At 38.0% G+C, this 14,147-nt stretch overlaps 1 protein-coding gene across 9 annotated transcripts in view; it reads right to left on the bottom strand.

Moving 5' to 3' along the window:
* LOC108712370 (protein unc-13 homolog A) overlaps positions 1–5,307 on the bottom strand; it is a 68,281-nt gene extending 62,974 nt beyond the window's left edge. For 5 of the 9 annotated variants that reach the window (XM_041561615.1, XM_041561620.1, XM_041561625.1 and 2 more), the window contains exon 1: positions 5,118–5,306. In XM_041561615.1, the coding sequence (XP_041417549.1) occupies positions 5,118–5,139 (22 nt within the window). In that variant the 5' untranslated portion in view covers positions 5,140–5,306. Of the gene's footprint in view, positions 1–5,117 lie in introns of all 9 variants that reach the window. The other 4 variants (XM_041561602.1, XM_041561612.1, XM_041561606.1 and 1 more) reach the window with 1 other exon arrangement.
* Between the last annotated feature and the right edge of the window lie 8,840 nt (positions 5,308–14,147).

Here is a 14,147-nt window from a genome sequence, read left to right as displayed (position 1 = left end):
TGTAACCTGAGCCTTTTCTCCTTTGAATGGCTGCCCCCATTGATACATAGCAGCTTATTTATATAAACAAATAAACAATAGTAGTGTTTCTGAAGCAAACACAGCAGTTTTACCAGTGCAGGGCAACACTGCATTATATTTTTATTACTGTAAAACACTTTTATTTTTTGATGTAACTGTTCCTTTAACATGATTACATGAATAGGACTAAACATACTTTGTGCCTATTGTCTTAATTATATAAAAAAAAAATTTTGTCTTAAACCAAACAGGTCAAATTGGAAAAATGTATCTATTCAGTGGCAGATTAATGAGATGTGAAGCCCCTAGGCTACACTTTCCACAGGACCCCCTTCTAGGCTACTCCCACTAAACAAGCTTAGAAATATACAACAAATTATCAGGGTCACAGGTGCACCTGGAAACACAAGGGCCCATGATCTAGCTTTTTTTCAATTATTATTTGTATTTTCTTATATTTTATCTTTTCTTCATATTTATTTTTACCTATGTTGCTGGGCCTGTGTCTGGTTGGCACCTGCTGAGATAAGGTTAGACAGCCAGACAAGGCAAGATGTGTCTTCATAGTGGCAATTTCATGTATAAACACCTTCAGAACTAATAGCAGGATGACACAGCAATTTCATGTCTAAATACCCCCTAAAACACACAGCAGGATGACACAGTGGCAATTTAATTTATAAATACCCCCACACTCATAGCAGGATGGCATGGTGGTATTCCCATGTATCATATTTGTTTATCTTATAAATTCCTGGAAAATCATTGACCACATGAAAATAGCAAAGAGGAGCTTTGAAATGTTCTTTCTTTCAGAGAGAATGTGGGTAGGAAAAGCAGCTGCAGGCTGAGGGAAAAGAGATACAAAGGTGCTGAAGTAGCATAGATTCCCTTTCCTGCTTACTGCCCTTTGCCACTCCCAACACACCTAAACTGAGCCCACCAATATTCATGACAGAAGGAGCCAGACATAAGGGCTAGTCATTGCAGCTGTGTCAGTTAATGCCACACAATCTACAATGCAGATCCATTATCTGTCATGTATGGGCAGAGCAGCAAAATGCAGTGGATTGTAGGCCAGTTACAAGAGCAAACAATCCAGATTTTTACAAATTAGCTATTTAAAAACCTTTCCAAATATGGGGACAGTGTGGGGAACTTTCTAAAGAATGCCGCATGGCCATTTTACATCTCTGTCTCAGCTAAATCTGGCAAGAGATTAGGACTGTGTATGAACAATGGTGTAAATTTAAAACTATTACTCTATTGTGCAACCAGAGAGGGACAGGTAAGATAGCAGCACAGATCTTTCTTAGGCAGATCCCTGGACTGGTGCATTTTGTTTTCCATTAAGGACAAAAATATAAGTGCCTAATATTTTGGCACCACCAAAGAATTAGGCTTTCCTTGTCCTTTAATATTACACTCAAACCAAACAGTTAAACCAAACACTAGGACTATCCATCCAAAATTTCCTGGTAGTGTCCCAAGACATCATGGTGAGGCTATGCAATGTCCTGGTTTATCCTACAGGAACTGTAAAGCAGCAATCAAAAAGAATGAGCAAGATAATCAGAAACTGGTTGCTTAATTTGCAAATTACAATACCAAAAACAGTTAAAATACATCAACTGTAAACATATGCTGGTTAATAATGTAGGTCAATTAAAAAAAAAATTCTGCAGTATTACAAAAGGATTAAATCAAAGAAATCATCAGTGGCTGACAGTACAGTTTCTGTACATTTAAACAATGTTAATTCGAATAGGGCTCCTGGGTCCCATTGAGTGTACCCTATTAGTACTTAAAGAAATAAGCTCCATTTTTTGGCTCCTTATTTTCTTTCTTACTTTTATTTAATCAGTTTATAAATGCCTTGAATGGGGACTTTCAACCAGATTGTCTAATATGTGTCTTCCATGCATAGGCATCTTCACAGTCAGATGATCTGGGCAGAAAATTTTTAATTTCTATAAAAGTAAGGTTATGTATCTGGGATTCAGATATATGCAGGATAGCTTTATCTGCCCCAAGATAGTTAAATTTGTGATGGAGAAGGGCCTTGGAGTATTTCTAGATAATACATTTTCCTGTGCAAGCAACGCTGTAAGAAGCAGCAAGGGCCAGGAACATACTGTCCTTTACTGACAGGGTTATAGATATTAGTAAGGAGAGGATAATTCTTCCTGTTTACTTAGCACTGGTAAGGCCCCATATAGAAAATGCAGTGCAGTTTGAGTCCCCAGTATTCAAAAGGGACACTATTTAAAAAGAGAAAGTTCAGAGAAGAGCAGATAAAGGGTACAGAAGATGTGTGAGCTCGGCTACAAACTGGGTATGACCTTTAAAAATGACCATGCTCTATACAAATTTCAAAGACTGACTAAAAGAATAATTCATTGAATATGTCTGGATGCCAACACATCACACAGAACTGTCTCCATCAATTCCTAAATCTTTTTGCATCAAATAATATTAAAGAGATCACCTAGGGTCTACACATGATCTGCAGTCAAGAGATTACCACTACATTATATGTACACCGTTTTTTCAGTCTATGTGGTGTACTGGCTTTTCATCTCTTTTAAAAAATTGTGAGCAGTTGTTTTATTTCACGGCTCAGCTGATGCTTCAGAACCCCAGGGAGGAAGAGATAAAAAGGAGAATGGGGGAGGGACGCCAGCTTGCCTCCTATTATTTAAACCATCCCCAGATCTCTACAGGAAATCAATGCATTCAGTGGAGAGCGAGACAGTGAGGAAAAGAATGAATGAAGATTCATATAAAACTAGGGATTAATATAATACTTCTGACTAAAATAAAACAACCTTTCTTTGCAGACAAGTTGTTCTGCCTCCCAAGTATATGGATACATTATACATATATATATATATCAATTATCAGCAGACCAGCACTCCCTTTTAAAATGTTTTAAACATTTTAAAAGGGAGTGCTGGTCTGCTGATAATTGATATAAATACAATTAACGTGCACCCCGCCACTACCAACAGCCTTGGAGTGCGGATACTTATTGGAAAGAGTGTATATATATATAATTTCTGCAGATGATAAACATTTGGAGGAATTGTACAATTGCACAATTGCAATATATATATATATATATATATATATATATATATATATATATATATATATGTATGTAATTTCTGCAGATGACAAAGTCGGAAAATTGTCATACAATCGTATAAAAAAAATGAGCTAGTTATTACAATGCAGCTTGCTGTGTTTCTTAGCATGCATGGTTCTTGCTCACTATGTCTGCACACTTATCTTCTCACATTTTCTATTTAAAAAACTGCTAAGAGACATGGTAAAAGCAGCAAAATCAGCAATAAATGAAGGATGCGCAAATGCAGTATACAATATGTAGAAGCTGCTTCAGAAAAGAAAATGTTTAGTTAACATGTATAGATAACATGTAATGCAAATATATTGTTATAGAGTGTAAGTGTACATTTTCAATATGCTGACAGGGTGGAGTAATACTGCAGGTAGTTAGTTTGGCAGTAAAGCACACTAGAGAGTCTGTTTACAGTTAATTTTAATGTTATTTAGGACAGGGCTGCCCAACCAAGGGACAGATGTAACCATCCATTTTTTATGACCAAAAGTCTGCCCTTAAGCCCACTCAACCATTTGTAACACATCATTGTTTCAACATAACCTGACCAGAAGAATGCTGTATATTAGAAATATCAGCCCACACGATTATAATATTGTGTGAACATGAACAGGTTTAGTGCTAAGGGGCAGTGCTAGAATACAATCAGAGTGACAGTATATTGAGTGGAGGGAGAGTGGAGGATTATTAATGATGAGCATCTTACCAATACTAAAGCAATAGTGAAAGTGGTTGTGTTATAGGAGTACAACAGAAGAAAGTGGTGCAATCTAAAATAATTACCACTAGACTTGGTATGTGACATGGACAAACTGATTTTGTATCATGGATTGATGTATTGGACAGGGGTGTCTGTGAATTGGAGGACAGCTCCATCCCCAACATGTTGTACTTCATCACAGAGTGAGACTGTCACTAGCTTTGGTCGGACATAACCTTCGTATGATTGCTGTCAGGGGCAGAACATTGGCTGATCTGTTCTTTTGTACTTTATTTGATCTGAATGGTTAGTGGCAGGTCGGGAGATGGGAAAGTCCGATCATATGATGATTCCTACAATCAGATCTTTGCGTCTATGGCCAGCTTAAGATTTGTGAGCAGTTGCCATGTTGCATAGGGGTGGTGATAATATGGATGGCATGACAGTGTCAGGGAGAAAGTGGAAAGTGTGCAGTCAAGTAAGCAGACAAAAGAGCATGTTTCAAATGAAAGTATTACAGATAAAAATGTTGATGATTTTGATGGAAATGGTACAAAGTACAAACATATTAGTAAGTGTGAGGCTGGGTGGTATATCAGGAGCTAATATAGGGATATTTAATATTTGCTTGCATGGTTGGCTTGCACACCAACTACTTACAAAATAATATAATTTAAATTCTACACATATATGTAAACATAATTAGCATGTGTATTTATATATATAATTTATTTTTATTTTTTTCTGGGTGTTTGTGGAAATATATGCTACCTAATAATGATGACAAAATAAATCTATTGGAAAATTCCTTTTCTGAAAAACAAGAGCAACCCAGGTCACCCATTTTCTGAAAGAAATAGCCTTTACAAGGAACATACTTGCTCAGTAGCATACTTACATTACATGAGTACCTACCAACGTTGATAATGATATCCAGCCTACAGCTGTCTGATGGATGCTGGGGATTGTAGTTCATTAACGGAGAGCTGCAGTCTGCTAATCCCTTATCTATCTATAATCTGCCTGTTTTACCAATAACACCACACACTTAACATAGTATAGCTTGTGATCCCCATGTCTTGTGGGTGCTTTACATGTATGTGTGTGAAAATCATTTTCAAATGCATAAAACACATCTAAATGTCACATCCTGTTGCTGATAGATACGGGACCATTGCTATAGGATGGCAAATAGTAAAGGAAAATCTCCAGCCAACACCCACCTAGATATGGGGTCCCCATCGAAAGCCTTACCTCCCACGCAAAGCAAAGACATGGTACCCGGTCCCGAGCAGGCAAAATGCCCACTCCTCCTTCAGCAGGGTTAGCTGGTCAGTGCCCTCCTCCGGCTACAGCTGGACATAATGACTGTCACTCCCACTGCACCGACTCTTCCATCTTTCTGCTTCAGCACCAAGGCTATGGAGAGCTCCTTCTGACGTCACGCTGGGAGCCGAGGAGAAGGGGGTGGGGGAGAGGGAGTGAATACACCTGATTTGCGAAAGAGAAAGGGGCGTGGGTTAGACAGGGTGTCTGCTCAATGGCACACGTCATTGACAAAAGTGGCTATGAAGCTTTTCTTGCAATACAGACCCTCGTTAATGAGGGCTATTGAGCTAGAATGAAATGGTTGCTGTATACAGGGGCAGATTAATGCATATGTAGTCTAGGGGGCCAGAATGATTAGGGGCCCATCTATCTTAAAAGGAAAGATTCATAATACCAGAGTTTTTTTATGCTGGATTTTTCCCGTTGCAAGCTTTTTATTCTTGTCCCTTGTCCGTGTGGCAACAGGAACACCTCCCAAGCTATTCCCTGCTTTCTCAGGACAGAAAGAAAGGAGCTTTCTCTGTAACCTTACCCCCCTCTCCAACCCTCCCTTCCTTGCTTTCTGCAGAACACTGAGCAATCGTCTGCAACCCGACCTCCCTCCCTCCTCCTCTTTCAAACTTCCCGCCACTGCTCTCTTGATAGAAAAGTAAAGAGCCATCATGACTGGCCTCCAATCAACTGCATTTTGCTGCTCTGCCCCATACAAGACAGATATTTGATTTGCACTGTAGATTGTGGGGCATTAAAGGGGTGGTTCACCTTTGAGTAAACTTTTAGTATGTTATAGAACGGCCAATTCTAAGCAACTTTTACATTGGGTTTACATTTATTTTTTATAGCTTTATAATTATTTGCTTTTTACTTCTGACTGTTTCCAGCTTTCAAATGGGTCACTGACCCCATCTCAAAAGCCAATGCTCTGTAAGGCTACAAATTTATTGTTATTGCTACTTTTTATTACTCATGTTTCTATCTACGCTCTCTCCTATTCATATTCCAGTCTCTTAGTCAAATCAGTGCATGGTTGCTAGGGTAATTTGGACCCTAGCAACCAGATTGCTTAAATTGCGAACTGGAGAGCTCCTGAATAAAAAGCTAAATAACTCAAAAACCCCAAATAAAAAATTAAAACCAATTGCAAATTGTCTCAGAATATCACTCCCTACATAATACTAAAAGTTAGCTCAAAGGTGAACAACCCCTTTAACTGACACAGCTGCAATGACTGCATCTTATGGCTGGCTCCTTCTGCCATGAATATTGGCTATGTTTAGGTGTGTTGGAAGCGACAAAGCAAAGGGCATTAAGCAGGGAAGGGAATCTATGCTCCTTAAGCACCCTTGTCTCTCTATTTTCCCTCAAGGTGGCCATACACACACATATATTAGCATACAAAATGTTTCATACAATATTCAATGTGTGTATGGTAGGAGACAAGGCAGCAGTTGTCTGCAAAAGACAGGTAGATATAACTGGGCCCCAGAGCACATTATTTCTCAAGCCCCCAAAATGTTTAGAGGTTGACTTATTTTACCAATATTTATTGAAAGGTATATGAATTAGGGTCACATGGGGCCGCTATATCTCCTATATCTACTTCCTCTGTAGTTACACCCCTGCATCTCACTGATCATCAAAAACAGAACATTTTGATGAGTGAATCAGCAAGGGAATACTGCTGAATCATCAGATAAACATTGAATTCTGTTGTTTCTAGCTAAAATCATTAGAAACCATCGGAAATGAGGAACAATTGCAAACTCACTGAACAGTTATGTCAAATGTGCCCCCATTTCAAGTCGCTGACTAACTCAGAGTTAGAGAGCTGAAAACCAGGAAGTTGGATTCTGACTATTATATTACACACCCAGTCACTTCAGCCTATATAGATTACATTTATAGATTAAATTTTTGCCTAATTAACTATATCAGAAATATTTTTTAATTTGCACAGCCTATCTATTTATCCAGTTTTTATTTTTAAACTGAACCCTTCCTTTAAACTGCCAATACGTGTAGCATGTTGCCATCTTAAAATAAAGTTGTTAAGCAGGAAGAAAATACTTCAGGTCTGGCCCGGCACAGGCCCATAAAGTAAATTTTGATTGATTATGTTCTTGTAGAGTGTAGAGCATTGATAGAGAACAAAATTCTGTTTATTCAGATTCCACTGTATAGCCCCACTGATTCTGATGGATTATGTTCTTAAGCCATTATTGGTCCCTACTACCCTGGCCTTAAGGGCAGAGCCACCTGTTTGGCTGTAAGAGCGGTTACTTGTTTTTCTGTGTTGTGAAGAGATACCGCTAGGCTATGTCACAATAGCTCCTTTTTCACTTCTTAATGATGTCTCCCTTTTACTTCTGTGCTCCATTCTCCTTTGCATACCGCCACCATGTAAAAGTCTATGTAAACCCTGAGGTTTCTTTTTTTAGGGTTCAGATTCAGGGGTGCTGCTGCCATGATGCGAGTTGAGAAGCTCACATCAGGAGACAGCAGCCCATAAGTTACTGGGGGGCAGCTGAGAACCACTCCTGGTAATATCAAGAAGGGCAAGTGCACTCTCTGCACTAACAATGCAGCCCCATTTGTCTGGCTGTGGCACTCTGAAAGGTAAGCATGAGACATGTGAGGGGGGTGGCATATGTAAGGCTGCCTCAGGGAAGTCAAGGACCCAGAAATGCCCCTGCTCCGACTCTTGGCAAGTTCAGAATCCACAGAGCTTATATTAAATATAATTTGTGTTTCACCTCTGGCAACTGAATTTCCCAGCAGTATTTATTCAGTTCAGCACAGCTATATAATTAAAAGTAACATAGTAGATGAGGTTAAAAAAGTGCATGTCCATCAAGTTCAACCTTATAAACCATTAAACCTGTCACCTAAAAAGTTAAATTGAGTTGTATTTTCTCATATTCTAAAAATGTATGTAACCCTCTTTTGAACCCGTATAAGCATCTGCAGTTTCTCTCACTAAACAGAGAGAATTCCACAACTTCACAGCACTCACTGTTAAAAAAAACTTCTTTTCAACTGAAGATGAAACCTCCTGTCTTCTGCATGGCCGGATTTAGATAGTGGGCGCCCCCTAGGCCCACTGACGTTCATTTCCCCTGTTGTGAAAATTTTCATCAGCTGGACTGGAGCAATGGGGATTAGTGCACTGGAAATTAAAAACATAATTGTATCTTCAGTGCATCCCCAGTGTTTTTGAACCAATGTGGGTGTGGTTGGGCAGCATGCCGACCCTCCCTAAAATCCTGCTGCCCTAGGCCCGGGCCTTGGTGGCCTTTCCACAAATCCGGGCCTGGTCTTCTGATCTTTTTCTGTTAGCTAGAATGATCTACTGGTATACTGTACAAAGGTTTAGAGTTTATAATATGATACTTACAGTATACATAGTTATCATATCTTAACTTTAGTGCTTCCTCTCCAGTGTAATCATCCCCATTTGGCAAACCTTACCTGGTAACTTTGACTTACAATGTCTTTTATTAGTACAGTCTATCTTTTTGAAGGTTTTATTAATAGCCCTTTTAGGAGCTAGAGACCAAAATTGCACCACATATGGTGCCTAACCAGAGCTTTGTAAATGCAAAGAATGACCATCTTCTCCTGCAAACACAAATACATTGCTAATAGTGTCATGTGGACTTGCTGATTACTACTAATTTACTATTAATAATATTGTACATAAACTTAAATGTAATCTCTTAAACGGGTTGCACACCTTTAAATTAACTTTAATATAACATAGACATTGATAGACTGAGACAGTTATTTAACTTTTTGTTCCGCAGCTCTCAAAATTGGCTTTTTTTTAGCAGCTATCTGATTGCTAGGGTTTTGTTTATCTTAGCAACCAGGCAGGGGTTTGAGCGAGAGACTGGACTATGAATAGGAGAGGGACTGAACATCATCTTGCTTCTAATCCATTAGATAAAAAGAGAGCTTGGAAAATATCAAAATGTGGTTCTGCTAAAATTGAGCTAAGCTAAGTATTCAATAGTGTATTCCATCAAGCACCAGGTTTACATTACCTACAAGTAACTTGTTTCAATTAAACATTTTTCACCATCAAAGCTCTGACACTACTATTGTGTACATCAAGGAGTCTATTATGTTAGAGAAGTCCCCTTTAACTGAAAGACCCCACTTTTTAATTTAGCCACACTCTCAAACCACATCATTTTACTATTGATATACAGTACCTAAAATGTTTCTGAGATTAGTCTTTGCAAATAAGGCAATCGGTTCCTCATTTTTAATTTTCTTCTTGTTTTCTACTTTAGAGTGCTTGTAAGAAGGGTTTTTCCTCTCTTACCTTTAACTAGTATATTCATTTGGTTAATCAGGGTAATGAATCTGGGTAATGTTTGTGGTTTGTTCCTACAGAGGTTTAGCCATACTTCTCTGATTTTTAAGTTATTTATATCTATTTATTTAAAGTTGTATTGTTACACAGATGAATCCCCTTTGTAAATGGATCATTTGGTGTTTGGCAAAAATCATACTGGAATACCTGGAGTTAAGACGCATTCCAACCAGTTATTAGATTGGCTTTATTAAAACCTTACTTTTGGATAACAGTAATAGAAAATAATCAGTAAATGAATGGTTGTACTTGACTGATGCAGCCTAATGTCTATATAACAGTATGTAGTACAAATCATCTCATCTTATGACTGTTTTACTGTTTCCTCTAAAACTTATGTAATAAGGTCCTTGGCACACAATCACATCCTAAACACTTTTAACAAAATTTAATTTACAGATATTAGTGGCGCCATGCCATATTATTCAGCATTTTAGAGGAGACTGCAATTGTAATGTCCTATGAATCAGCCTGAATATCTTATATATCTATTCTTTAAAACATATTGTGCCCAGTGCTGTCCTAGCACCGGATGAGCACAATGATGATACCCAAACAACTGGTAAGTATTTTAATTTTAACAAAACATCTCTGCAAAAAAACAGCAGCACAGCCTGACTTACAGTAAGAGAAGAGATATCATCTTTATGAATGGAGATGTTGTTATGGGAAGTGGGAGTGAGGTTTTTACTTGGAACTCATTGCAATTTAAAGCAAGCATTTTCCATAACTTTTTTTCTTGATGTGTTTTATTGTGGGTTTTTTTGAGATCTTGAGTTCATGTGTTGAATACATTTCTTTGTATCCTTTATGTTCTCTATTTATATTATTTGACATTGTCATGGAGTGCTGGACTGGATTACCTGGGGCCCACCAGAGAATCTGACCCCTGAAACCCAATAGAGAGCCTCACCTTGGGCCCACCAAACCAAATATATAAGAGTACCGACTGCCACAACACCTCACAGCTTTCACTTCCACCATTCACCCATGTACACGGACGAGCAGGGCTGTCTCAAAATGTTATGTGGTGCTAAACATTTAAGGCCCTTTACAACTCCCTTTTGCAATAAGTACCCAGATATGCCAGTAAGATCACTGCAGAAATGGACAACAAACACATTTACATCAGAGATGCCAGTAAGATCATATCAGAAAAAGCACAGATTTAAACTATTATCTCGCTCACAAGCAGAATACTACTAATTGTTCCCCTCTCCCAAAATGGTTGTGTGTTCCACAGTGAAAGTCAGGGCCATCCTGGATTTTACTCTTGAGGGGCAGGGATCGGAGAAGAACAAGGGGTCAAGACTGGACATTTAAACAGCAGTCTGTGCCCTGAAAACTGTGGCTGTCCTGAGAAAACCGGACAGTTGGGAGATATGTATTTTTATACAATAAGCAAGTGTATATTACAGAGAGCACTTACTTTTTATACATGTTTACAGTTGCCAACCAGCCAGTAAATCACCAGCTATCACTAGCCAAATATATCGGCAATGTAGCTGGTAAATCTATAACACCCTATAAATTCCTCCCCTCCCTTACCCCTTCTGTTGTCAAGCTCATCTTTTAACCCCCAGATAAGAATTGATTAGTAATCAGCAATGTAACATGGAGAATACATGAAGTGATAGCCAGGCATGTTAATATTTTACCAGTAAACCAGCAAACTAACAATGCAGATTAATACATCATAACTTAACAGTATCCATTTAGTATTACTTCCCATTTACAATAGCTGGTACTGTGTGATAATGCCTAAAGCAAGTGTTACAGACATGTAAAATCACTGCTGTATCAGCCATTCAACCAAAGTCCAAAGAATATCTAGGATAGCAATGATGTATTCACCCCAAATCTTACCATAAATAATCTTCAAGAAGAACTTCCAGAAGCATAAAGGAGATGAAATAGGTATCCTCTCCAAATTTCACCCTAACTGGATTCCAGGGTGTTTTTTTCTATGGTTTATTTGTGCACCCCTGTGGGGGCCAGTCTCTCAGTTTTCTCTGTTTAGGAACTGTCCTAAAGGGAGCTAAATAGTCAATGGATATGGTCTGACTTAAGTCACAAAAACTAAATGCATCTTCTATTGCTCCACAGTTTCAATTGGAATCTGTTTGTGGAGGCATTGTTTAGCTGTGTGAGGTATTATATAAATACTATTTCAGCATCTACTACCAAACATTTTGGTTCATGGTTAATGTATATTCTAAACTATATAATTATCAGGGTGATTTTATCTGCACTGCAATTTCTTATAAATCGCATTGACAGTCGCAACACAATTTACGCCCCCGTATAATCACTCACTAGAGACTGACAGATCTAATGCTCTCTATGCTAATCTGTTCTTCGTGTCTATTTATATAAGTGTTTGGCACTCCAGAATAGAGGGAACATAACCAGGGATGTGATTTAAGAAAGTTGTAAATAGAGAGGCAGAAATACTTATAAAGAGAAATTTGTAAAGAACAAATTTTAGTATATGCTTGCAAAAACATTCAATATCAATTGTCATGGAATCCCTTAGGGCTAAAGTAAGAATGATATTTGTTTTGTTAACTGCAGGGGGCTGCATGAACAAACACCTGTGTGTGAGGACCCTTAATTAAGGAACCTCAGACCTGATGTAATGTCAAAAAATAAAAATCAAGAGGAAAAGAGGACAAGTTCAAACAGAGAAAAGTGGTGTAAAAACCCTTTCTAGCTTTCAGAATGAATTACAGTGTACTAACATTTCTATATAATATAATACACAGAAATGTGAACATTATTTTACATACATTATTTTATATACACAAAAACACCACTATCTCTGGATTCTATACCCAATAAGCATGCCAAATGTGTATAGGTTTATGAAGATTTGCCATGCAGTGGATGTTGTGTATGGCAACACAATTGTTGGTTTCAGACTCCCATGTGGGTCTGCACCCATGGCAGCAGACACTTAGGGGCCCATTCACTAAGCTCGAGTGAAGGAATAGAGGAAAAATAGTTAGAATTTCGAATGGTTTTTTTGGTTACTTCGACCATCGAATTGGCTACTTCGACCTTCGACTATGACCTTCGACTTCGAATCGAACGATTCGAACTAAAAATCGTTCGAATATTCAACCATTCGAGAATCCAAGTACTGTCTCTTTAAAAAAAACTTCGAACCCCTAGTTTGCCACCTAAAACCTACCGAGGCCAATGTTAGCCTATGGGGAAGGTCCCCATAGGCTTTACAAGGTTTTTCTGATCGAAGGATAATCGTTCGATCGATGGATTAAAATCCTTCGAATTGTGCTATTCGAAGGATTTAATCGTTCGATCGAATGATTATTCCTTCGATCGATCGAACGAATTGCGCTAAATCCTTCGATATTCGAAGTCGAAGGATTTCAATTCGGCAGTCGAATATCGAGGGTTAATTAACCCTCGATATTCGACCCTAGGTAAATGTGCCCCTATATGTTAAACACAGCAAAAAAAATATTTCTGTATTCAGTTTTGCAAAATGCACAAATGCTTTTTCCCATATTACACCGTAAATATTTATTTTCTGTTTAGATGCCATTTACAGAAGTGTAAATAGGTCAGCACGTGACAGTATTAATTTTGGAAAACCAGTCAGGCATGCTTCTTCTGTGCTGTAACCTTGTCTGAACCATCCTTTTATTATTTTAAAATTCACTGGGGGATAGCCTGCCCCATTGGCACCCCCCAGTGAATATCACTTGATGTGTCCATTAAGAGATCATTCACATCACTATACATTGTGCAAGGAATACAGTTTCTAGTTGCCCAATATGCTGACAAAGCTGATCTCAGCATTAATAAATTAGTGAAATACAAGACAGTAATACAAAAATACAGGACAACCGATTGAGAAAAAAAGAATAATAATCAATCATATCTCAGTCATGTAACCCAGATAGTCATAGTTTTAAGTAAGGAATGAAGGAAAGGCAATACATTACTATAAATATATATATATATATATATATATATATATATATATATATATAGAAAGCAGTGGTAACCATTTTTGGCAGCATGTTCTTATATTTAATTACCGTTTTTGCATGTAATTTTTTTTTCTTTTTCACATGTTCTTTTGTAAACCCACTCATTTGTCCCACTGGGGACTTGCTTCTAACCAAAAAGGGAGATTATCCAATTGGTTTATTATATCTCACTGGAATTGCACATTATGACTACATAATATCATGTGCAGTGCTTACAGCTGATAAATTACATTTACAAACATTTCATAGCTGCACTGTTGGCTCAGCTCAGTCTAAGCAAAAAGCACACTGGCACTCACAGCAATTCAAGCACGGAGGACCCCTTGCGTATTTATTAACAGGAATGCAACGTTTCAGGGCTATACCCCTTTGTCAAGCTTTGTCTCAGCTCAGTCTAGTCAGTGGCTGACTCAGGATATGATTCATAAAGCTTTAATAAAAATTTATGTAAATAAGGCACCAGGGCCAGATGGCATATACACCCGGGTTCGAAGAGAGCTTAGTTTAGTTTTAGATTGGCCCCTATTTCTGATTTTCTCGGATTCGCTTTCATCTGGT

This window comes from Xenopus laevis, chromosome 1L, assembly GCF_017654675.1.
Source record: "Xenopus laevis strain J_2021 chromosome 1L, Xenopus_laevis_v10.1, whole genome shotgun sequence".
Classification (NCBI taxonomy): Eukaryota; Metazoa; Chordata; class Amphibia; order Anura; family Pipidae; genus Xenopus; species Xenopus laevis.
This window is presented reverse-complemented; position numbering and strand designations above follow the sequence as displayed.